This window comes from Peromyscus californicus, unplaced genomic scaffold (assembly GCF_007827085.1).
Source record: "Peromyscus californicus insignis strain IS unplaced genomic scaffold, ASM782708v3 Scaffold_23__1_contigs__length_62951481, whole genome shotgun sequence".
In the NCBI taxonomy this organism is placed as follows: Eukaryota; Metazoa; Chordata; class Mammalia; order Rodentia; family Cricetidae; genus Peromyscus; species Peromyscus californicus.
Genome location: NW_026294534.1, coordinates 52,729,945 through 52,757,567, shown reverse-complemented (window position 1 = coordinate 52,757,567; position 27,623 = coordinate 52,729,945). Strand labels below are relative to the sequence as shown.

Here is a 27,623-nt window from a genome sequence, read left to right as displayed (position 1 = left end):
CTTACAGATAAACACAAGATCGGGTTATGGAAGAGCGGGGTTTTAGTCTCTGATACATTAGTGAATGCAGAGCTGTGTCTCTAACAAATCTGTAACTTGCTATCGTGGCAAATAATGGTGTTTAAATTCAGGAGGTCTAAGCTTAAAACTCCCTCACTTACTTAATACTTGTATTCCTTATATAATCTGTAAAATGAAGATCTAGCAAGTAACACATGCAAGTATAAAGTACCTATATATTTCTAGTAAATGATCTGTGGTAAGTATTTAAATATTGGTATTCTTGACTTTCAGCCTCAGCATCCCGCTTATTGTTAAAATCATAGTTCATTCCTTTATATTTGGAATGTATAATAAAATTGTCTCTGAAGAATAGAGCACATTTATTTATACCAGCATCTTAGATCCACATCAATTAATTCACTGCTAAAGCTGGAAAAAGTAACTGACATAAAGGATAGATTCTTCCTGTAAATATGTAAACAATTTGTACTTTATCAATATTATGAGAATGCCTTAAATAGTACCTTATATTTAAAATGGTTGAACTTATATTAATTGATTGATTGATTGTTCAAATAATGGAATTTGCATAGAGGTTTAAATAAAGCCCTGGAATCACTTTCTATAAATATCTTGGAACTCATCTATGGTACTTGTATCTGATGTACTGTAATTGTACATCAAAGAAAAGATGAAGGCATTTTAGAATGGGTGTGTGGCTTTTGGTCCCTTTAATGTTTTGAAATAACAATCACAGAAAATAGTCTCTCATATCAAGCCCCAAGATTTTCTGTCACCTATCTTTATCCTCTGTTTTTAACATAAGAAGATTACTACAAGTCCATCACATTTCTTAGTCAGTTCTCAAAATAATTGATAGATTCAAAGCTATTTTATTACAAAGGAAATGCATGCTACTAACCTCATGTTTAAAAATGTCACTATCGTAACAGAAACATTTTTGTTTCATATAATGCATTGCTGCTGCTGCTCATGAGATGTGTTTACATGATAATTCTAGTAATCAATTTACTTTTTTTAAGATAAACTTATCTTTATGTGTACATGTGGATGTCTCTATATAGGTATGTACATGCAAATTCAGGTACTTGCAAAGTCCCAAAGTGAATGTACAATCTCATAGAGCAGAAGTTGCAGGCAGTTATGAGCTACCCAACACAAGGTGGATACTGGGCATATAACTCAGATTCTATGGAAGAGCAGCAGGTGTTAACTACTTAGCTACCATTCCTGCTCTCATAAACATAGTTCTTATAACCTACCTGTAGGCCATCAGAATCACATTTTTTCCACTTAATATCTCATAGGGAGAAAATGAGGGAAATACCAGTAAAACCAATTTTTTTCTTGCCCACATTTTTATTTTGACACTTTCATAAATATGCAGAGAATGCTGTGACCATAAACATCCTCCTCCTACTCCTGATGACTCACTTTTGTTTCCAGCTAGTCCCTTTTTGAATCCTTGTCTTTTTGTATGTGTGTACAGATCAACTGCAGGTAACCATAGCTGCTGTGCTCATGTTTTCAATGGCCCTGTCATATCCAGAAGTCAGCTTTGTAGAATTTGTAGAATCCTCTGACTTTTTAATCTTTTCTTCCACACTTTCATATTTCTTGGTCCTTGAATTAGGTGATATAAATGTTTTATTTAGAACTAAGCACTCAACAGTCACGTATTCTCTGAAGTTGGACCAATTCTGAGTCTGTGCATTAACTGTTATCCAATGCAAGAGGAAGAGTTCCTCTCTCCAAGTCTGAGAAGAATTCTTATCTTTGCATAGAGACATAAATGCTTAGAAGGAATTTTGACTATGTGACCATTTAGCAAAACTTTCCGATTAGGGGTTATGGCCTCTCCAGCTACAGGATTTTGACCAGACTTACATGTATTCCCTCCCATGGAGCAGGCCTCAAATCCAGTTTTATTTGTTTATACAATTTAATAGTTGGTTACCTCCCAGTCAGTATGCATGTTCCACAACACAGTGAGAATGTTGATAGGTTTTTGTTGGAGAATATTATTTTAAGATGTGTTACATTTGTTTTTGCTGTGGAACATTTGTTTTAATGATGCAAAGATGTATTGCATTATTTTATGCTGCTTTTGTTTAACTCTGTGAAGCTGTGTTACTGTGCCTGTCTAAAACATCTGATAGTCTAATAAAGAGATGAATGTCCAATAGTGAGGCAGGAGAGAGAAATAGGTGGGGTTGGCAGGCAGAGAGGATAAATAGAATGTTGCTAGAGTTTTCCTGCCTGGCCCACAGTCAGGGCAAATCTCTCTCACCCGCCAGTCCCAAGCCACTCAAACCCGATCAAGTAAACACAGAGACTTATATTGGTTACAAACTGTATGGCCGTGGCAGGCTTCTTGCTAACTGTTCTTACAGCTTAAATTAATCCATTTCTATTAATCTATACCTTGCCACGTGGCTTGTGGCTTACCGGTACTTTACATCTTCCTTGTCCTGATGGCGGCTGGCAGTGTCTCCCCTCCCAGCTTCCTGTTCTCTCAATTTTCCTCTCTGTTAGTCCCGCCTATACTTCCTGCCTGGCCACTGCCAATCAGTGATTTATTCATTGACCAATCAGCAACACATTTGACATACAGACCATCCCACAGCAATAGAAGGAGAAATCTGGGAGGAAAGAAGAAGGAACAAGAAGAGGAGGAATACCTCAGAGGAATACCACGCAACTACACAGCAGGCCACAGAGTAAGAGTAAGATTTACAGAAGTAAGAGAAAGGAAAAAGCCCAGAGTCATAAGGGCAAAAGGATAATTTAAGATAAGAAAAGATGGCCAGAAACAAGTAAAGCTAAGGCCTGGCATTTATAACTAAGAATAAGCCCTCATGTGTGATTTATTTAGGAGCTGGGTGGCAGGCCCCCCAAAACAGTAAAAAAAACAAACACAAAAACAAAAACAACCAACAACAGACAACAGATTTTCTTTTTTTTTTTTCCCACCATCTACTTACTAGGATTTCCTAACACTGTTAATGTTCTTCAGTACATAATAAACTTCCACTTAATTCCACTTTAATTACCCCATGTCTTCTATCCATAATCACCTTCATAGCTTATCCATATGAATTTTTTTTTTTTTTTGTTTTTTCGAGACAGGGTTTCTCTGTGTAGCTTTGAGCCTTTCCTGGGACTCACTTGGTAGCCCAGGCTGGCCTCGAACTCACAGAGATCCGCCTGCCTCTGCCTCCCGAGTGCTGGGATTAAAGGCGTGTGCCACCACCGCCCGGCAGAATTTTTAAGTGAGAAAGGTCCTGTTGCAATTTGATGTGTAAAAATTCATCGCATGGCCTCATGAATATGTCGGAGGTATTGTTTCTCAGGCTTGTGGCTAACAGTGCAAAAGTTAGTAGGCAAAACACTAAAATATGAAGAACATGGCTGACAGAATCCTTTGGGAACAATATCCTCCTGCTGAATGAGATTGGAATCTTTTACCCCAAGACTAATTGTTGTTTGTCCATAAAGAAATGTTGATACATATGATTTATGTATAACAGAATTATAACATGAATAAAATAAGTAAAATAATAAGCAAACCATCTCTCATATTTTGAATTGAAGCCCAATATAAAATATTCTTTTAATAATATTTAAGAGAATTACAAAGAAAATAACAAAGGCAAAATAGGAAAGTGGGGAAAGAAAGGTTATTTAGAAAAAAATATAACAGTACACTACTCTATATTTCCTAGTTATTTTTCTGTATTAGTCCTATGCAAGTAAAGATGCATTCTTACAGTTTTAAAAATTTATGTACTCCAAGCCTTAATGTCTGTTACCCAGAAATATTACTGTATTTCAGCCAACACATAACTAGCAGGCAGTTTAAATTTAATTTTGCCAAAGTGTTTTATACTTAAAAAATACCATTAAATAGAGATGATTCATTTATATTATTAAAATCATGATTAAAGTAAAATGAATTCATTAACTGAATTATAATAATGATCCTTCCAATTACTTGTAGGAAATCAGAGTATTAAAAATAATAGTACATTAAATTCCCCAGTATGCTAAGCAATATAATTGATTACTTGAAGAGAAAAGAATAAGAAATATTCATTGGATGAAGAGATTAACCCAAACATGAAATATGTAAGACACTAATTAGGTTTCTTACTAGAACTGTCCATTAAATATCAACTGCTTCACAAATAATGGATTAAAAGATTGAGAGTGAGTAAATTATGCACATTTTGTTACTTGTTGAAAATCTAACAATCTTTTTCCACAGTTGGGGCCTGTTATTATATCTCCTTATTGTACTAATAATCTTCTTTTCTAAAAAAAAGTTGCAACTTTAGAAATGTTCAGAAAAATATAACCAATATCTTTTTATCGTCTGAGCCTTATTTTAGCTTTTATACATCGTGATGCATTTTGAGATTAGAGTTGATATCAAGCCACCAGAACTATGTCTCTGCTCCTTCACAATGGAGGACATGTGTACAAACACATAGATATTCTTCAAGTGGAGAATAAATGAAATGTCCCTATCCAGAACCATAAGAACCAAATCCCACAACTGCAAATATAGCCACAGTGCTGCCGTACTGAAAGTAGTACAAACACAGGCTGATTGCTGTAGAAGAACTCGTCGGGACTCCTTGGAAAATCGTTGGAGTTATCAATCAAAATATGCATATTTACCCTTTAACTTAGTAATCTCTCCTTTAGAGATTTATAGAAAATATGCATTTATGCAAAGAGTACACTGAAGATTGTTAGAAGTATTAATATCCATCAATAGGATATTTCCTAACTGAGTCATTAGTTAAAATATGTAATGAATGGATTTGGGGACTTAGCTCAGTGTTAGAGCACTTGCCTAGCAAGCACAAGGCCCTGGGTTTGGTCCTCAGCTCTGAAAAAAATAATGTAAGAAGATTATTTGTGGATATGAAGAATGGCAAATGTTCAAAGAGTATTTAATTAAACTTAACAAAGCACAGTAATGAGCATGAAGAATTCCTGTTTGTATTTGAATTTCTGTTAATGTGCATGTATTTGTATTTATCTGCCATATTGTATTGTATATATCTGCCATAAATCTCTGTAAGTACATGAGTGCCATTCACTGATCTAGGGAGAGAGGAATATCGTATACTGTTCCTGATCTCTAATGAAGAGTTGTGACCTTATCCACATGTTTTTTTTTTTTTTTTTTTTTAATTTATTTTAATTTATTTTGCAATACAATTCAGTTCTACATATCGGTCACGGATTCCCTTGTTCTCCCCCCTCCCGTCCCCCTCACCTTCCCCCCAACGCCCCCCCCCCCCATTCCCATCTCCTCCAGGGCAAAGCCTTCCCCACAGACTGAGGTCAACCTGGTAGACTCAGTCCAGGTAGGTCTAGTCCCCTCCTCCCAGGCCGAGCCAAACAATCCTGCATAGGCCCCAGGTTTCAAACAGCCAACTCATGCAATGAGCACAAGATCTGGTCCCACTGCCTGGATGCCTCCCAAACAGATCAAGCCAATCAACTGTCTCACCCATTCGGAGGGCCTGATCCAGTGGGGACCCCTCAGCCATTGGTTCATAGTTCATGTGTTTCCATTCATTTGGCTATTTGTCCCTGTGCTTTATCCAACCTTGGTCTCAACAATTCTCGCTCATATAAACCCTCCTCATTCTCGTTAATTGGACTCCCAGAGATCCACCCAGGGCCTAGCTGGAGAGATGGCTCAGCGGCTAAGAGAACTGCTTGCTCTTCCAAAGGTCCTGAGTTCAATTCCCAGTAACCACATGGTGGCTCACATGTTGTTTTTATAGGTGTTTAAACTTTAAAAGCAAACAAGCTTAATGAATAGTTTATATTTAGGGATATATGTGCATATACATACATACATGTAACAACATTTAATGAAAAGAAGGTCATGAATTTGAAATAGAGCAAGAAGGGAGATTTGGAGGAAAGAAAAGTGAGAGACAAATGTAACTATGCTGTAATCTCAAAATAGGAATAACAAGTTGATTTCATTTACAAATCCTTATTTAGTATTTTCATCCTTTTTTGTTTTTTAATAAACAAACACATTTTTTTCCTATGCTTCTTCAAAATAGTAACAATATATTGTGATGGCTAGTTATTTTTCAATTTGATACAATCTCAGGTTATCTGGAAAGAGGAAACCTCAATTGAGAAGATACATTTATTTGGATTGGATTGTGGATATTGGCTGTGTAACAATTTCTTGAGTAATAATTGATGTGGGAGGGCCCAGCCCACTGTAGGAGATGTCATCCTTGAGCAGGTTGTTCCTGGGAATTTGGAGCATTTTATATCTTCCTGGTCTATTGCTTGTGCATAATGATTTCTGATTCTATACTTTATGTATCTTACGTATATGTGCCTGTGCATTGGTGTTTCTTGTGCTTTTATTCTGTTTTATATTTTCTTGGCATGTTTGCTTTCTAAAGGCAGAGAGAAATAAGGTACAGTGTGGGATGTGTAGGTGGGTAGGATCTGTGACATAGTTGAGGGGAAATCATTATCAAAATATATTGTATGAAAGCATATTTTCAATTTTCTATAAAAAGAAACCACAATATAGAGGATAGATATATTAACTTGACTTTTTAATATGTAAAAATGAAGCAGATTTAAAAAGCCACATTCAATATGGCAGATTGGAAAATACATAAATTTTTCAGAGACTATAGGAGAAGGATGCTCTGCTATGTATAATTTTGATTGACTGGCTTTAGAAATATATAAATTGATAAAAAACAAAACACATCTCTGGGTGTTTCTACAATTAGATCATGTGGACTCTGACTTGGGACTTGTAGTATGGTAGCACTATTAAGAGGTGGTGGTGAAGAGGAGGAGGAGGAAGAAAAGGACAAGGAGGAGGAGGAGGAAGTAGGTTACAGGAGTGTGCCCGAAGGGGTTATTTTGTATCCTGGACTCTTTCTTTATTCCTTTTATTTATGCTTTCCACCTACCCAGAAATAAAAATTTAGTTTCTCCCACACACTGCCATCATGATGCCATGTCAGAGGCATGGAGCCAAACAACCATGATTGACATCTCTGAAATTACGAGGCAAAATAAATCCTTCTGTTTTTAGCATGCTTCTGCTGGACACCTTATCACAGCAGTGATAAACTGACTCATAATAAAAATTAAGGCACAGAGAGGAAAATGAAAAAACAGTCCACACAATATGTACTACTCAGAGATCAGTACTGTCAACATTGACCACACATACACAAGTTCAACTAAACCAAGTTGGGTACTGTGTATTTTAATGTGTGTAACAAACACTTCCTATGTTTTGAAGTATTTTTATTATGCTTCTCTGGTTAAACATTTTCATGTACTTATTGTTCACGTATACATTTCTGTGTGATGATTGGCAATATAAAAGTGCAAATATTTCATTCTTGATGAGAATAATGTAATAGGAATGTAAAAATGGAGGCTGGAGAGGTAGCTCAGAGGGTAAGAGCTCTCTGGCTGCTCTTACAGAGGACAGAGGTCCAATTCCCAGCACCCACATAGAGGCACAAAATTGTCTGTAATTCATGTTATAAGGAATCTGATGCCCTCAGGTTACTTCCACATGGACCAGGTACACATAGCAAACAGACATTCATGCAGGCAAAACTTTTGTATTATAAAAATAAGATAAAGATATAAATTAAGGAGAAATGTAAAAAAAGAATGTAGAAGGAAAACACATAATTCAAACCATGATATCAGTCATGACTACTGAGTGTTGCTTTTCTTTGTATAGTTACTCAATCTTGAGTGTATCTTTTCTCATGATCATTACCAAAGAACCATCTCTGTCCTTATATGTTTTCATAGCTTCACTTTGCTTGCTTAATTTTGTTAGTTGCATAGATTGATCATAACTAAAAATTACCATTAAACAGACAAACATATTTGCTTTTCTTTTCTTAAGTTCAGGACATTTACAAACTGGGGAAATGAAAAGGAAAAACATTGAGATTTCATCTTATCTTAGTGATATCCATGTTCTTAGATAAAGAACATGAAGATAGTAAACAAAGTCAGAGGCTGTGGAGATAGAAGAAACCTTAACCCTTGCTTATGGGAGCTTAAACTGGTATAGCCACTGTGGATTTGAGTATGGTCTTTCCATAAAAAAATTTCAGACCAGAACTACCATATGACTCAGCTATAGCATCCCTAGAGGAAAGACATGCATCTATGTTTATTGCTACATTATTTACAATAGCAAGGAAATGGACCCTGGCATGGTGTCCATCAGCAGAGGATCGGAAAATGAAAACATGGGAGCAGTATATTATGTGGGATTTTACTCGGCTGTGAAGAAAAATGAATTTGGGAAACAGAGTGAATCTGGAAAGAATTTGATTAAGTGAAGTGGCTCAGTCTTAAAAAGACAAATAGCATGTTCTCTCTCATATTCAGAGACAAACATCTAAAGCTTGTATGAGTGCAAATACGAGGGGCAAGAGTAGGTGTAGATTCTGAACTACTTAGGAAACCACCGGAGCACAGCAGAGTTATGGAGAAGGGAGGGAAAGGAAAGAAGCCACGATCATCGCAGAGCAGAAAGGAGTCTCTGCGAGTGGAAAGGCTCTGGTGTGGAGGGAACTAAGGAAGAAAGAAAGAGAGAAACAATAAAAATAAATTTTGTTTTAAAAAACTTCATAATGAAACCTAATTTTTGAAAGGATTTGAAGTTAGTTAGAGAGAAGAAAAAATAGACATACGTTGTATTTAGGAGAATTATAGTAAGTATTATTTATGAAAAGTAGCACTTTTAAAAAATGATGAAATATTTCTTTTGATGTAAGACCATTTTCTAAAATCTGTATTAATTATTTTTTGTAAACTTCACAAATCTAAAAACTGCAAATTGACTTTGATCTGGTGTTTTATCTTTATCTCTGCAGGATACTGGATTAACTTGCCTTCAGAGCCATCTGAAATGCTAAGGTAGCCATCTACATTCATGTTCTCCTTACTTTTCTTCAACAGTCTTTACAGATCACCCAGAAAGTAGCTTTTAATATTCCTTTTATGTGTTTCTGCCCATTCATGCTTTTTCCCATATAAGACAATGGGCTATACACTCTTTTAAACTGTGTCTCTGTGAACACAGAGTTATCATCAGAAGGCCTCATACTGTTACTCACACATTATACAGGAAGATGCTGAATGAGAAAGGTTACAAATGCTCAGCTAAAATGAATGGGCTGGAGTGAGCCAGCATTTGCCATGGGGCCTCCTGCTGTTAAATATTCCTTTGCGGAAATAATGTTTTGCTGTGAAGAGCTAATGGAGGACAAGTACAGAGAAAGCCACATGTGTTGCCATGGAAGGACCACGTGGAAGATCTGCAACTCTAATGAGTGGTTCCTGAGTATCAGATAATGAGGTGATGTATCACAAATGTATTTAGTGCTGTACATTATGAAAGTAAGTCAATAGTGTGACTTGTTTTTATCTGGGGGTTTGTTCTTTTTGTAATTTCTAAATTGTCAGAATCTAAACTGACAGAGTCATTTTAACTGCTGAAGCTACATGGTCTAATTCAATTTTCTTCTTCTAAAAACCTCTCAGTTTGGCAGGTATTATACATCTTTGAGAGTGGTGTCAGTAAAATAGAATTGTCTGGTCAACTAAAAATGAACAGGGGATTAAATATGTTTGTGGGACTGGACAGTAGACCATAGCTATTCAGGGACTGTTTTAAAAAGAAATAGACCCTTGACTGTAAAACAATCTGAATTACTAACTCTAAGTGTTAAATAATGTCTCAAATGATGGTGCATCACAATCATTAAACATTATCAAACTGAAGTGCCAAGTTTCGGTGTCTAAGCTTGTCACCTAAAACACTGTAGTTTTATTATAGGTAAAGTGGGAGTAAGAACCGTAGCCCAACTCAACATTTATGATTGTTGTAAGACTATACTTGATCAGACTATGTAAATTCTCAGAGTCTCAGGTTTTATATTTGGTAAACTGGTCATAACAACTGTAATCCATCTCAAACCCTATGATATCTGTGAGATTTAATGTGTTATACACACTGTGCATGGAAGTGTGCTTCTGTGTTTATGAAGACCCTCAGTAGACAAGATGAGGATACTATGATGCTCATCTATAATTTTAATTTTAAGACTAGCAGTCAATAAGCATTATATCTTTATAACAACATTTTAATATGAATAATCTTAAAAAGAATTATGAACCATTTATACATTAACCATAAGAAAATGTAGAGGTGAGTACTTTCAAAATTAAAGAAACATTTAGCTATATGAACAAAGTTAATTTGTAAGTATAAAAATCAAAGGAATATAAATTACATATACGTGTTTCAAATCTTTTGTTTGCTCATCTTTCTATAAATTCAACATCTATCTACCTATCATTTACCATCTCTTTAACTAATGTTGAGAAAAACTTCCAGAAACATCTAAATTGTGTCTCTGCTTTTATAAAGTGGATATAACATAAAGAATTAGGTTTTTATTTCAATAATATAAATCAATTTGAGAACCCTTTAAAAGAGCTTTTTACAAATTAAATATGAAATAAATACCAGAAGCCAATTTCTTATGGGGTATTTTCAATGTATTTAGATATCAGAAGGCTACATTTTATTTAAAGTCCCAGGTGAAATACTTTAAAATAGTTATAGTTATGTTCAGTTCATATCAACAAATATCTTATAACTCTACTATAACTTGGACCCTGTGGCTGATCCTTTGTATCTAAAATATTTCTGCAGTGTAACAATTGGAATAAAAAAATTCCCATCATGTAATTACCAGCATTCTGAAGAAAACTGGGTCCCATCTTAAATACAGACATTACAAATATAAATCCCTAAAATAATCAGCATCAAAGAGTTTTAAGACCTGTGTTCTTTTGATATCTATTTTTGATAATCAACATCTTAAGTAGGTTTTATAATTTTCTGTGTAATGACTTTTAGGAGGCCAAAAGCATTTACTTATTGATTTGTTTTTTATCTTGTGTTGAATTGAAGCAGAAATTAACACAACTAACTCTGTACTACACTGACTGCAACTTTTTTTTTTTTCCTGACTGGTTAACACCTACCATTTTTCTTTTAATATTGGCAGTATTGATTGGTGCCCAAAACACTGATCTAGAGACAATGTTAATTATATGCTATTACACAGGCTTCTCAGGAGCATGAAACACCAGGTTTTGTAATACATGAAAGCAAAGAGCTCTTGGCATTCATGGTCAGAAAAACTGTGACACTAAGTTTACAATGGATAGCAAAATGGGTATCAGTCAGAGTCTAAGAAAACCATCAGAGATTGCAGTAAAACACCAAAATATCTGGAAAGTTTTTATAATTGGTGTTTTTCCTAACTGGTAAAAAACTTTGTGCTTTAATTCCTGATTATAATGATAATGGAAAGTTAACAAGAAACCCCAGCATTTTGGTGATTTAAGAACAGTTCACCACAGAAGACTCCACTGGAAAAACATCCAAATAATATGACATGTATCCTGGCATATTTGTACATTTTACATCACACTCTATGCTAGCAGATGAGATTAGAGGATGTGTTAAACACACAGTAAGCTATGCCATCATATGATCTCTCTGCTTTTGTTTTTTTATATCACCAAGCTAGAACAAATTTATAGTTTTATATACTTGCAAATCCAAGCCACAAACTTACAACTTAAAAGCAATATCACGGACCCCTTCCAGTTTGTGTATTTACAACCTGTTTTGGTTAAATCATGCATGAATTCTTTTCCCCAATATTTTTAAAAATTAATATTGCCCCCATGCACATCCTGAACTTGCTTTTAGAGAATATGCATGAAGCCTATGGACACAATATGCTGAGAATGACTCTTTCAATTGATGAAACTACAACACTGAGTGAATTATAAACAATAGTCATTGTGCTCTATTCAAAGAAAATATGAACCAGCCAGTCCATATGATTTGGGTCTACAATATTGGAAGGACAAAGAGGCCAACTTCATGAAATGTCCAGCAAACTAATAAATGCTTGAATGAGAGAATTTACTGTGGAACACTATAAAACAAGAAGTTCAAGGTTCTAAGGAAAAGAAGAAGAGGTTGTGAAGTCTAGTTTGGGGAAGAGGATATAAAAAAGCATCTTTCAGTAGCAAAACTCTCCCAGCACTTGAGGCTGCAGACAGTGAGATCCATTTCTTTTCAGTGTTCTGATATAAGTAAATCAATATAAAAATCTAATTGGTTTCTATTTCTTTTATTTCAGTATTCTAACCCAACATGTTCACATGCCTCCATATGTAAGAATTGTGTCTCTTATGTTAGCTGTTGTCAGAGATCAGACTGCATGCCAAAGTTCTACTTCCTACAGGGCTGTGCAAGTATGCAATTTATGCTGACTTCTTCAAGCAAACAAAGCACATAAAATATTAATATCAACTTATTTATTTATTGGTTATGGATTGTATTCAGTGTGCGCCATTTTAAGTAGTTGCTGTCAGTAATAAGACAGGACCAAATACAGTTTACATAAAGCATTGAAACCTGCCACCTTATAACCTAGGGATCTTTGCTACTCCACTGGCCATGGAAAGAGTTGCTGCTGCTGCTGCTTCTGTGCTCAAGGTGACTCAGCAGCTTGCATTGAGGAACATTTAGGCTATTGGTTTCTGACCAGCCTTATCATGCACAATAGGACAGCAAGTTTCCTTTTGTCTATAGTCTTTTAAAATTATTTATGCATTTATATGTTTACTTATTATTTTTGTGTGTGGGCAGGGAGGTTTGTCCATGCCATGGAGCAGGAATGGAAGTCAGAAAACAACTTACAAGACTCAGTTCTTTCTTTCCATAATACTAGTTCTGAGAATCCAACACAGCTCATTGGGCTTGGTGATAAGTGCCTTTACTTGATGAGTTATCTCCCTGGGCCTGTGGTTAGGTCTTCACAGTAAGGTAGCATGATTATTCATAAGCTTAGACACTGATCTCAGCAAATAAAACTCGGGATTTCACTGAGGTTGATGAAGTCAGGAAGAAAGAGCCAATGAGCTTTATTAAAAATTTGTACTGTGTGGCTGGAATCTTACTACGCTTTGTGGAACTTGTAAAGAATATTTAATTGATTAATATCATGTATATATTTGTGTGCCTGAGTTTTCCTTTTGTACACTATGTGAATTCAGTGCCTACACAGACCAGAAATGGCTATCAAAACTTCTGGAAATGTAATTACAGGTGTTAGCTGCTCCATGTGGGTGCTGAGAACAAAACCTGGCTCCACTAAAACAGCAGCAAATACTCTCAACTGCTGAGCAGTCTCTCAAGCTCCAAGTTTTGCTCATAAGTAAATAGTTTGATGAAATCTCTGCAACGTAGGAGCTGAACTCCATCTGAAAGCATTTTGACACCATTTGCTAACTCATCCCTCAAGTCAAAATCTCCATTCTACTCCCAACTTCGCACATCAAATACCAGTATTTTCAATTGTGAAGATTAAGCATAAAAGCTTCAGAAAAGTCAGGATATCTTTAGGATCCTAAGGAAATAGGTCAATAACAAAATGTCCAGGCTAGAGGATTGCCATTTCTTTATTAATAAAACACAAAAGTCATGACTGACAGGCAATATGTTACTGGTAACTCCGTTCTGTCATTTTGTGAATTTCTAAGGCACACTGATGTCATACACATGTGATTTCAAAATTTTTAGAACTGTCTCTTTAATTTCTGCAGTCATTCAACCAACATGACATGTGTATATCTCAAGGCATACTATGAGGTTTACAGATATTTTTATTTCCCTCTGCCTTGGCCCTAAGTATCTGGCATTGCATATTTGACATAATAAAAATTTCTAATCCATTCAGGGTATAAAAGATATCATATATTTATATGTTTCTATTAATGACATTACTTTAACATAAATATTTGCTCTTTGATTGATATATAACCCATTTTTATTTTCTACTGTTCTCTTTTCTCTATCTCTTGGTGTATCTTTTTATTGTTATTGTTTTTCATGCTGTCTAGTTACATACCATACGAGTAAGTTTTCGCTCTGGTCTTTCATTTTTTAATCAGATAAGGTCTTAGTAAGTTGTCAAAGCTGGACCTGAACTCCACTTTTTACCCTGCTCAAGTATACAATTTTTGTTCCTTCTGCTTCACCTCTCAAGCAGCTGGGGTGAGAAGCCTGTGTCTTTAATATATTTATGTGCAAGTCTAATAAAATAACCATTTCAACTATCATCTGAGAATATATTAGTGGCAACAACATTCCATTGTTAATTTAATTTAAAGACAATAAATAAATTATCCCACTTTTACAAAAGAGCACAAGCAGGATTCATTTATATATATATATATATATATATATATATAGATAGATAGATAGATAGATAGATAGAGAGAGAGAGAGAGAGAGAGAGAGAGAGAGAGAGAGAGAGAGAGAGAGAGAGAGAAAGGAAGTTAGGTCTAAAAATGGCAGTGCTGCTGACAATGGCCTACTTGACAGCCTAGCCCAAATCCAGGCAGACCTCTGACTGATAAACAGAGTATTGCTATTGGGTAAACAAATTCCTAAACTCAGCATTCCACAGGAATCTTGGGAGGCACCTATCTGTTTATCAGGGAAGCCTTTACTTACCTTATCTACCCCCATGGTCAACTATCTTAGGCAAAGGGCATTTGGTTCCTTATTAACCCAAACAGACTGCAATCGATCAAGGCCTCTATTTGAATTCTCAGGCTGTTCTGATTCACAAATCTCCTCCCATTGCAACCTTACCAATAAGACTAGTAAGGCTTTTCCCACTATGTACTGGTGTCTCTGTTCTCTGAGGTAGCTCCAGCAGTCCCCATCCCCAAGACAATAAACTGTCTTTCTACCCGTAGAGTGGTCTAGTTTGGGGTTTTCAATGCATCTCACTTATAGAGGTATGCAAACTGCAATTAGTCTCTAAATTTGAAAAGCGTATCTACTCAGATAAAATATTTTAACTCAATCTTTACAAAGTCAGCTTTGTATAACATAGACTTAAAACTACCTAATCCCTAGGAATTCTGATTGACAGCAATGTTTAACCCATTTCTCTCATGACTATACTACCCAAGATTCTTGAGCCATTTAAACAAATATCTTTATCAAATATCAAAATATTGGTAAATATTCATACTGTGGCAAATAATACTGCTGTATTAGTAGGATTTAATTTCAAAGTGTTTACCTGTGTGTGAGCCTCCTGTGACTGATGCAGAGTGCGGTCTGAGCATCTTGAGCAATGCAGACTTTGTGGCGGCTGCATTTGATCTTTAAGCACGGGTCCTTAGCTGGATCTAAAGCTTCAGAGAAGAGAGGAAAACAGAGCAAAAAAGAAGGCAAGAGAGCAAGAGCAAGATTGCAAGCAAGAGGGTGAGAGGGAGAGAGAGACAGGGGAAGAGAGAGAGGGAGAGACAGAGAGATTTTAAATGTTTCTGCATAATCATTAACTAGATTATGAAATTTTAATTTCACCTTGTATTTTTTTCATTTTTGACAATTTTATGCATGTAAAGAATGCATGTTCATATTCACACCCACCACTTTCTCTTGTTCTACTCTTGTTTTAGCATAATCATGGAATTCTATTGTATTCATCTGCAAGCCTTCCTGATGTTTTTATTCTCCTGAGAGAGGTGTCTAATTCCTACCTCAGAGTAGATCACAGCTGATTTCAGTATCACCTAATCAGCTCACAAGTTAACATTCATAAGGTGCCATGTGTGGAAATGTTGGTGTAAAAATCCTAACTCTCACCAAAAGGGAGAGTCATTTTGAGTGACCATGGCCTGAGAACATAGAAAAACATTATCCTAAGTACTATGTTCCAACATGGAAGCAGTTTCACAAAGTTTCACAGGTTATAGAACAAGTAAAGTCAGAAATCAAGGCAAGTTTAAGACACATTGTTGTTTATAATAGAGAGGTGGTTAGAACAGGAAGCAGCAAGTTTTCCAAGATGCTGTCTGATGACCTTTTTAGCTTTTGAAGCAAGCTAGTAGTTCACAAAAGTTAATAGATTTCAGAAGATTTTTATCTATTAGCCAAAGGATGTTATTTCTGACAGAGGGGGCAAGCAATTCTAAGCTTTTTAGTCTCTGGACTTGAAACATTCGAATTCCCCACATCACCCTAGTTTTTTTTTTTTTTTTTCTGTAATAATTTTATTTATTATAATTGTCTTTATTTTTTTTTAATTTATTTTGCAATACAATTCAGTTCTACATATCAGCCATGGATTCCCTTGTTCTCCCCCCTCCCGTCCCCCTCACCTTCCCCCCAACCCCCCCCCCCCATTCCCATCTCCTCCAGAGCAAAGCCTTCCCCACAGACTGAGGTCAACTTGGTAGACTCAGTCCAGGTAGGTCTAGTCCCCTCCTCCCAGGCCGAGCCAAACAATCCTGCATAGGCCCCAGGTTTCAAACAGCCAACTCATGCAATGAGCACAAGATCTGGTCCCACTGCCTGGATGCCTCCCAAACAGATCAAGCCAATCAACTGTCTCACCCATTCGGAGGGCCTGATCCAGTGGGGACCCCTCAGCCATTGGTTCATAGTTCATGTGTTTCCATTCATTTGGCTATTTGTCCCTGTGCTCTGTCCAACCTTGGTCTCAACAATTCTGGCTCATATAAACCCTCCTCATTCTCGCTAATTGGACTCCCAGAGATCCACCCGGGGCCTAGTCATGGATCTCTGCATCTAGATCCCTCAGTAGTTGGATGAGGTTTCTAGCACAACAATTAGGGTGTTTGGCCATCCCATCACCAGAGTAGGTCAGATCGGGCTGTCTCTCGACCATTGCCAGCAGTCTGTTGTGGGGGTATCTTTGTGGATTTCTGTGGGCCTCTCTAGCACTTTGCTTCTTCCTATTCTCATGTGGTCTTCATTTACCATGGTCTCCTATTCCTTGTTCTCCCTCTCTGTTGTTGATCCAGCTGGGATCTCCCGCTCCCCCAAGCTCTCTTTCCCTTAACCCTCGCCTTTCATTACCCCCACTCATGTCCAGGCTGTTCATGTAGATCTCCTTCCATTTCTCTGTCATTGGGCGATCCCTGTGTCTTTCTTGGGGTCCTGTTTTCCAGGTAGCCTCCCTGGTGATGTGAGTAGCAGACAAGTCATCCTTGTTTCATGTCTAGTATCCTGCTATGAGTGAGTACATACCATGTTTGTCTTTCTGTGTCTGGGTTACCTCACTCAGGATGATTTTTTCTAGATCCATCCATTTGTCTGCAAACCTCATGATGCCACTGTTTTTCTCTGCTGAGTAGTATTCCATTGTGTATATGTACCACATTTTGTTTATCCATTCTTCAGTTGAAGGGCATCTGGGTTGTTTCCATGTTCTGGCTATTACAAACAATGCTGATATGAACATAGCTGAACAAGTGCTCTTATGGTGTGGTTGAGCATTTCTTGGGTATATGCCCAAGAGTGGTATAGCTGGATCTTGGGGGAGATTGATTCCCAATTTTCTAAGAAAGCGCCATGTTGATTTCCAAAGTGGTTGTACAAGCTTGCATTCCCACCAGCAGTGGAGGAGAGTTCCCCTAGCTCCACATCCTGTCCAGCATAAGGTGTCTTCATTGTTTTTGATCTTAGCCATTCTGACAGGCGTAAGGTGGTATCTCAGAGTTGTTTTGATTTGCATTTCCCTGATGATTAGGGATGTTGAGCAATTCCTTAAATGTCTTTCGGCCATTTGAGTTTCCTCTGTTGAGAATTCTCTGTTTAGTTCTATAGCCCATTTCTTAATTGGACTGTTGGGCATTTTGATGTCTAATTTCTTGAATTCCTTATATATTCTGGATATCAGTCCTCTGTCAGACCACATCACCCTAGTTTTAATCAGTTAATCAGTCTTTGAAGTTACAGATCCTTTCCAGGAATTCCTGCTCACAAGTCAAGCATAAATGTAAAGATTAAAACTGTTCTTAAGTATAGAAAAGATGGAAATAAGAGGTGGTGTCATATTACTGTATTTTGTGTTGGTGGAAAATGATGGCTGCTAGCCTTGTTTACCTTTCAAATATGCTGGTTGCTATGGTAAAAGGATAAAGACAAAGATGTCAGTATCACTTATAACTCATTGAATACTAAAAAAGTAATGTCTGGAGCATCACTACTGTGTGAGCTGAGTGCATCACAGAGAACCTTACATGCAGTGTTTTAATCTATGGATTGATTCTGCATACCACTGAAAGCAATATTTAAGTTGTCTCTATATGACTTCCAACACCAATATTATATAATGTACTGACATTTATAACAAAAATTATTGATACATTCATAAAGATATGGATATACATATTCAAATAGTATATTTAAAGATTATAATCAATAGTTTGAAATGCATTTACAGTATGCTAGTACCACAGCAATTTTAAACTCCTGAATATCTTCTATTTATTTCCTTCTATATAGTATTAGTCATTTGTTTCTGGATTTCATATTCATTGAATCAATAAGGTTAGCTTATTTCATGATGTATAATATTTTAGAGGTTATAAAAATATAGCATGAATTACTACTCAATCCTTTTATACCACTGAACAATATTGTATCTCATGAATATACCATAATTTATCTGTCAACTCACTAGTAGATGGTCATAATAATGGCCTTCACCTTTGTCTATCTTATTTTTGCTATGTTTAGTAATTATTGCTGGTTCTGATTAGTGATAACTGTCTTGTGATATGTTGTTGAGAAGGGCTGGACTGTGGGCTTTCCCAAATTATGATGACATCAAGTGTGCAATTTGATTGCAGGTCAAAATTGAGAGAAATAAATTATGAAAGGTGGTAAGTAATAAATTATATTCAATGAATAAACTTTGAAGCCAGGTAATTAAAAAATATTAGAATACAAAAAATTTTTTGGAAGGATCTTGAACTACCCTTCAATACAACATCTGGATTGGTACTAACCTTTTTCATTTTAAAATGAGGATAAACTCAAGCTGACACAAAGTGTCCAATTTAAATTTGGCTTCCTGGAGATGTTAACTATTAGGTATATTTATACAATCACCTCAACCAATATCTGTTTTGATAATCAGTAAGTTCAAAGAAATATGAATGTAAAGTATACTTACAAATACATAAACATAATAACTCAACAACATAAATTTCTGAAAATTCTAATTTTAAGATTAAAATATGTTATTTAAAATGTAGTATTAAGGCATATAGACAATGAAATATTAAATAATAGATGTATCATACTTTATTTAAATGGTCAATAGAGTAAATGTGTATATATGCTAATATTTATTTGCTCAGAAGTAGAAAGCATAGACCATGTAATAAATCTATTTTTAAGGGTTTTTATTTAACTCTTTAACTCTTTGGGGGCCTGACACCCAGCTCCCAAATAAATACACAGGGACTTAACCTTACTTTAGAATGCTCTGCCTTGGCTTGGCTTATTTCTAGCCAGCTTTTCCTAACTTAAATTATACCATCAATTTTGCCTCTGGGCTTTTACCTTTCTCTATTCTATATAGCTTTCTTTTCTTCTTACTTTGTGTCTGGTTGTGTGACTGGGTGGCTTGCCCTGGTTTCCTCCTGTCCTTTTCCTTTTCTTGCTCCTCCTCTTTATTCTCTGTGCCTGGCAGCCCCACCTATTTCTCTCTCCTGCCTACTATTGACTATTCTGCTCTTTATAAGACCAATCAGGTGTTTTAGACAGGCAAAGTAACACAGCTTTGCAGAGTTAAACAAATGCAACATAAAAGAATGTAACACATCTTTGCATCATTAAACAAATATTCCATAGCATAAATGTATATAACACATCTTAAACTAATACTCCACAACAGATATTTTCATTTCCATACTGAATTCTGCAAGATTTCAACTACTTTATATTAATGTTTCTGAACATTTTTACTATTATTTGCTATTTTTGGTTTCATAATAGCCATTCAAACTGAAGTGAGGTGATAGCTCATTGTAGTTTTGATTTACATTTTAAATACAATAAATCTATGATATCTCATTGTGAGTGAAATTCGTTTTCATTTTTTTAAAATTTTTGTTACAGAATTCATGCATGCATATATTGTTCTGATCAAAGCAACCTCTCATTTCCTCCTCTAAATTCCTCTCCTTACACCTACTACTCTTACTTCCCAACTTCATGTACTCTTTCAGAAAAAAACAAAAACAAAAACAAAGTAATTCACCCCACTGAATCAATGTAGCAATTTCTGTATGTATAGTGTGTAAGGCTAACTACAGGAGCACTGGCAGCCTCAGGAGCCACATCTCTGAAAGAAAATGACTATCCCTTAATGGTCATTAACTGCCTATAGCCCCTCCGCAAAGGCGGGAATTCAACAGGCTTTCCCTGAGTCCATGCTGGTGTTTTGGTTGGATTGTTCTTACACAGGCCTTGTGTAATTTTAAAATATAATTTAAAAATGTAAACCGATGAATCTGAACGAAAGAAGGGAGAGGTATAAGGGAGGTTTCTGAGGAAGGAAAGAAATGTTGCGATTAAAACACAGTCTCAAAACCAAAAATAAATGTGCGGTCCTTTTACTCTTATTTGGATTAAAGTATCTTCCAGTTTTGCTTATGTTGTGCACTCTGTGCTGGAACATTTTAAAAAGTCCTGTGGCATCTGAAACTTTCTATTTGGTTAAGTGAAATGAAAGGGCTAATATGCAGTTGGTGTTAAAGTATTTGATCAACTTGAATACGTCTTTGGGTATGATCCTCAGCACAACTGATATGGAAAGGAGAGACAGGGAGAGAAGGCAAGAACGAGTGCACACTCAAATATTGTAATGAAGAAATGAATTATGAGAAAATAAACACACAAGGTAAATTATGAAAAATGTTTACATTCAATTCTACACATACAAAGCATCATATAACAGAATAGCACTACCTGGCAAGAGGTACAGTGTATATCAGCAAAAAATGAACAGGAAGTTAACACCTAAGCCCAAGAGGCTAGGGCTGCATGGAATTGGTCCTGCCTCCCACTGGCTGTAACACTGTAGAGAACTGGCCCAGAACCTCATAGGCCGCCGCAATCAGAGAGTGGGTTCTGTACCTCAACAGGGCCAGCTCCAAAGAGCTGACCCCATTGAATGGAGCACAGATGAGCCACCCGAGAGCTTGAGAGTGAAACATCTGGCCCTGCCCCTCATCTGCCATATTGTGGCACAGGCTAGGAAGAGAAGCCCCACACCCTTGCCGCCTGTGGCAGGCAGCAGAGCTGGCCCTGAGGTTACCAGAGCAAGCGCAGGAGAGCTGAACCCTCCCCTTACCAGCTGCAGCACTTGGTTGAGTGACCCCTGCACCTCACCTGGGAAAAACAGTAGAGCTGGCCTTGGTGATGTAGGTGTGCCTGAACCTACATCCAGGCATGAGAGAACAGGCCCCTCTCCTTGCTACCTGCTGCATAAGGTGAACTAACCTTGGAAATTCTGGAGTGCTCACCCTGGTGGTTAGGATGGGGAATTGCTGGTGGGCTGACCAATATAGCAAACATCCAAGCACAGAACCAGGGCTATGAGTTGGCCCATTCCAACATCCACTTCATCTATGATCTGCTGGAGCACGTTAAGAGGCCGGTCCTGTAGACCCAAAGCATCAGGATCTCCATAACACAGGACAACAACAGTATATCCAAGAGGAGTCCCAGTGAGGGCCCAGTATCGATAATGTAGCAGAAACTAGAGGCTTCAAACCAGACCAATGACTCATTACAATGGACACTTGTAAGTAAAAATGTATGGACTACAGGGCATGTTGTGTGACTCACTGTGTCACACTACAACTTCCACTACAAAGGTTTTTTCTTTTTTTTTAAATCTTTTCTTTTAAATTTTAATTTGTTTTATCTTTTAGGGGAGGTTGCAAGGGCAGAGGGCAAATATGAAGAGATTGGGGGATGAGTGGGATCGAGATGCATGACGTGAAATCCACAAAGAGTTAATAAAAAGTTAAATTAGACAAAAACGTACAGGAAGAATTAGATGAATAGACAGCATTTAACATAAGAATAATTAAAGTCTGTAAGGGTGAATTTGAGCCATCTGAAGATTTTAGAGCCTAAAAAACCATAAGGCACTGCACGTGTCGATACAGATGCTTGGGAGTTTATTCTGGAAGTTACAACATTAATAGAACCAAATCACTTGCTGATCCTCACAGACTAGAATTGGTCAGTTCCATAGGAGGCCCAGCTATTTCACCATTTACCTCAGTGAATCCCCGTCATCTCCTTCTTTTACAACATAATGTTGGCTATCGACTTGGTATCAGATTTGATAGCTTCCTCTCAAGCATCCAGTTAAATTTCGGCTAGGATGATTTTAGCTAGCTCATTTCTTCACTGTCATCTTGAATAATCACTTTTATGTATGTGATTTAATTTGAGGACTTAAAGCTTCCTAGTATTTTGTTTCGGTTCACAAAGCATGGCCTGTATTTCCAACAAATTCATCTCAGCCTTTAAACTTCATTGCAGGTGTGATGCAGATTTCTCCCTATTCTTTTATCAACATCACTCATTTTTCAATCCAGAATCTCCTATCTTTTCTCAAATTTGGTAAACGGGATGAATAGGCCTAATGTACCTGTTAAATGCAAAGCTGTCTGAGTGAGGAAGGATGGGAGACAGTGGAGGTAGGATGTGAGTGAAGGCAAATATGTTAGTAAGAAAAGATCCAGTCCATAAGAGAATACTTCAAAACAAGAGAAGAATGAGAAGCCTGGCCCCAGAACTAGGTCAAAAAGCTGAATGTGAGTTGCTTTTGTTTTTGGTTCTGTTTTTGAGCTGAGGACAGAATGCAGATCCATACACCTAGCCAAACCTGCCCTCCTATCACCAAATTATATCAGCAGCCCTGTTACTATAATGGACAGTTGAGCACTGAATTCTCAGTGGGTCAAAAGTGTCATAGTATACACATTTGGTATAATTGGTCTTAAGAAAAAGAAACACTATCACCACTGAGACACAAAACTGGAGGATTAAACCAAGAGGAGTAGGGAAGAGGGAGGGAAGGGAGGGAACACAATGAGGAACATCGAACACTGAAGGCCATTTGAAGTGTGGTATGAAAATCCATTATAGCAGAAGCTTATGATAATATATGGATATGAAAGAAATCTGAATGGAATCAACAAACAGCATGGGAGAGAAAATCCTGATTAGACCTTTTCCACTGCTGAGTGAAACTTACATTGCCAGCAATGGGTTGAGTTATTGAGTCATTGGTCAAATGAAAGCCCTAAATATCTCAGGCTATTGCTGAGGATATCTGTTACTCTCCACAAACTGATGGCAAGATCCTATTGCTGAAGACTACACATACGTATCCTGTAGAACATGGAGAAAAAAATCTGGTCCCTAACAAGAGCCTTGACTCCTAGTGTTCTTGACTCTAGTGTTCATGGTACTGGAAGGTACTCTGTATGCTATCAAAGGAGAAAGGTAAACACCAACCTAGCTACAAACGCTTCGATTTGCCATTCTAATCTGTCTGCATAATATGTTGGTGAAATAGTAGTGCACAATTTGTGGGAATAAACAACTATTATCTCATTGGATTTAAGGCCCACTCCAAGAGAGAATCCATTGCTGATACTGATTAGGTGTACAAGAACTGGAGACCAGATAGGCCATTGATCTAAGGGAAAATCAAATATTTTTCTACTAAAGGAACAGGGCAATAAAACAACTCCTAATGAAATTCTTCTATATCTATAGATCAGTGTCTTGCTCAGCCAGCATCGGAGAAACTTCTTCCGGGAAGAGATGGGAACAAATACAGACCCAGGACTGGACAATTTGCAGAGAGTGAAAGACCTGCTGAAGGAGGACAAGCAGTGGTGGCACACACCTTTAATCCCAGCATTCAGGAGGCAGAGGCAGTCAACTCCAGCCTGGTCTACAAAATGAATTCCTGAACAGCCAGGTTTATTCAGAGAAACCCTGTCTTGAAAACAACAAGAAGAAAAATAAACTCACTGAATTATACAGAAGAGGAGACAGGAAGATTATAAAGGAGAGTAAGAATGGAAGACACCAAGAAAATAGTGCCTCTCACATACAAGAAGACTGATTCACATATGAACTGAGACTGTGTCCCCATGTACAGAGCCTGTAGAGATTCAAGCCTGATGGGGTCTCAGCACTAGGACAGGAAGTGGACATGAGCATCCATCCCTAACCCAGAAGCTACCTCCAATTGACAACCACTTCAAAGGACAAACTAATTTTCTCCAAAGGAATCTCCTTGCCTATACAAACCTATTTAAGTGCTGGCCCCATGCCAGCAGTAGAGGGCTAACACACAACAAGCTCGACAGTATTTTTGGAGATTTTTTTTTGTCTTATAATACTTTGAGAATTTTTTAACCTTACTTGTCTTTTGTTTTCTATTATTGTTTCTGAGTATATTTCTAGTGTGTATTTGTGTGTGTGTGTGTGTGTGTGTGTGTGTGTGTGTGTGCACTTGCATATGTATGTTTGATTGTATTGTTTTATTATAATTTTTTCCTGTTTGTTTCCTAAGAGGGTAGGCAGGAAGTTGGATAGTTGAGGAGGACCTAGGAGGAGATGAGGGAGGAAAAACTTTGATAAAAACATCCTGGACGAAAAAAAAAAAGTATGTTTAATAATAATAATAAAAAGACAAAAGCCAACACCTTAAAAGTAATACCTTGGTACGGAGAACTCAGTGGATTGAAGTGTTGGCTGGACCTCTTGCACTGCACAGGCTAACTTATGCTCCTTTTCAGTATTTTTCTACAGGAAATTAGGGACTTCTAATCTAGTACTGTTCTTTTTTTTTTTTTTTTCAAGATAGGGTTTCTCTGCATAGTTTTGGTGCCTGTCCTGGATCTCATGCTGTAGACCAGGCTGGCCTCGAACTCATAGAGATCCGCCTGGCTCTGTCTCCCGAGTGCTGGGATTAAAGGCGTGCGCCACCACCACCACCAGGCATGTTCTGTTTTCTGATGATTCTTTAAAGTAGAACTTTTATGCATCAAGCCTTCTAGTTAAATCTGATGTTTCATATCTCTCGCTAAAGTAAGTGTAGATGAGGAACATCCTTATTCTGTCTGTACTTTCATTACTAGGGTTTCAGGACATTTGCTCTGTGGTAAATTTTATTCTTCATGGGCATTTTTTTCTGAAATGACATTGTTCATCAATTCTTGTCACGGTGACAGGATCATTTCCCTTATACGTGCTTGGTTCTGGGTAACTCAACATGCCATTTTCCCTCTATTCTATCACATCATGGCTATGCCCTGGGAGTGCTTGAATTTATTTTTACCACTCTATTCTACATGGATTGCATTCCATAGAGATGCACTTATGTGTCATTTCTATGCTTGTCACTAGAATTTGCAAGCGCATGATGCATCAGCAGATCCTTCCAGACAGTGTCTGTCCTTTTACCTTCACTATGTAGCATATTTTCTCACTTCCCAGAGAATCGTGGTTCAGTAAAGATCAAGGAAACTGTAGGACCCTAACTTTTGCTCCCATTCATGTATGACTCAGGAGAACACTGAATTGTATTTAAACAATTGGTCAGTCAGCCCTTAATATAACCCCTGTAAGAGCTATAAACAACAGGCCGCCTAGAGGTTACTTACAACCAAAAGACAAGGCACTATGAAAATCTACAATGCCAACCCCTATCATTTTGAAGATTCATTTTCCCATAATTTAAGATGATTAGATTTGTATGATTAGATTTTGCAATGTTAAAATAGAAAACTAATTTTAAACAAACATGCTTACATAAAACATATCTAGCTCACTGATGCTGTTTTTGTCTACAGATTTCTCCCTTAGTGAGAGAGACAGGGTTGTTAATAATTGTTCATATTGACTTCAGACAATATCTAATGGCTATTGTGCATGAGACCATGAAAATATAAAATTAATAACTGCTTTGTGTTTTCAGTTCATGTAGCACTCTTGACCGGGCTGGGGAGATGGCTCAGTAAAGTCGATCTGAGCACTTGCTGAACAAGGATGAAGACTTGAAGACTTGAGTTTGGATCAACAGCACCCACATGAAAAGCCAGGCATGGCTGTCCTTGCTAGTAATTCAGCATTGGGAGCCACAGACACTCAGATCTGACATGTTCAAGTTCATTTGACAGCCAGCCCAGCCAAAATGGAAGGAAAACTTCAAGTTCAATGGGGGACCAAATTCCAGAAAATAAGGCAGAGAGGACAGAAGAAGATATCAACTGCCCTCCTCTGGCCTCTGTAAGCTTGTACACAGGTGCACATACATTTATACTCAAGTGCATGAGCTGTAAACACACACACACACACACACACACACACACACGTGCGCGTGCATGCACACACACAAGCACACGCACGCACACGCACATGCACACGTACATGCACATGCACACACACACACATGCACACACACATCATTTCTACACACATGTACATAAAAAATAGGATCACTGAATGAAATTATTTTTTCAATGTTTTTTTCAAAGTTTGGGTTAACGCAAACTCCTTAGGCTATGGGAGTTGAAATGCATTCAGAAAAGATAAATTTTAACAAAATTTATTTTGTTACAAAAATGGAGCTATATTTATTTTTGAGAATTAGCAGTACCAACAGAAATTAGAATTCCAATAGCATGGCTATTTCTTACCTAAAAATAGTGCTGGAATGACCCAATTTAAAGATTTAAAAATAAACATTTTTAAATGCCCAGGCATTTTAAGTTTAATAGATCATAAACAACTTCAAGAAAATTACTATTTTAAGATAGTCCTTTATCTGTAATTTCTGGAGTATTTAATCTTATCATAAAAATATACACAATAATCTCTATTTTTAATCACTGGAAGATTAAATAGTATTAGAATGTCAATATTTCTTGTCAACAGCACTTAGAAGAATGTTAACAAATGTAACACTTGCAGAAACCATGAAAAATGCAACACAGAAAATGTATATTATAGAGTTTGAATATATTTATTTTTTATTTTGAGAATGTGTAATGGTATTATTTAACTTTAGCTTTTTTCTTTATTTTTATTCATTTTGAGACATTCCTAAAGTGCATTTTGTCATATTCACTGCACTTTCCCCAACTATCCCCAGAACCACCACTTAATAAAAAATTAATGTATCAAGAAATAAAACATTTTTAACAATAGGAAAGCATGCTTAATTATCTTTAATTTCTTAAATATTTGCTTAAACATAAAACATATAAGTGCACAATTAAAAGATTTACATAAAATATTAAAATAGAACTTCTGGTATTCAAAAGAAATTTAAGATTCAGTTACTATATTAATAAACAACATTGGTGTTCAATGAATGCAGTAAGGAGTTGTGGAAAAATTATTAAAAATAAATTCAGTGACTAAACACATGTGAAACTTAAAACAATAAAAGATAAAAGAATTGTGCTGATAGTAATCAAATGCTGGGTGTAGACTAGCTGGGTGAGAGCTAATGGCAATTTTATCCTTCCTGTACAAAGGAAAAAAGAATAATTAAATAAGAACT

At 36.7% G+C, this 27,623-nt stretch overlaps 1 protein-coding gene across 5 annotated transcripts in view; it reads right to left on the bottom strand.

Annotated features, from left to right (window-relative positions):
- The window catches only part of Spock3 (SPARC (osteonectin), cwcv and kazal like domains proteoglycan 3), a 466,472-nt gene that overhangs the window by 157,119 nt on the left and 281,730 nt on the right, over positions 1–27,623 (bottom strand). For all 5 annotated transcript variants that reach the window (XM_052752354.1, XM_052752352.1, XM_052752351.1 and 2 more), the window contains one exon: positions 15,273–15,387. Coding sequence is in view for 4 of the 5 variants with exons in the window: in XM_052752352.1 (XP_052608312.1) it covers positions 15,273–15,387 (115 nt within the window). In the remaining variant the exon portion in view is untranslated. The remainder of the gene's footprint in view (positions 1–15,272; positions 15,388–27,623) is intronic.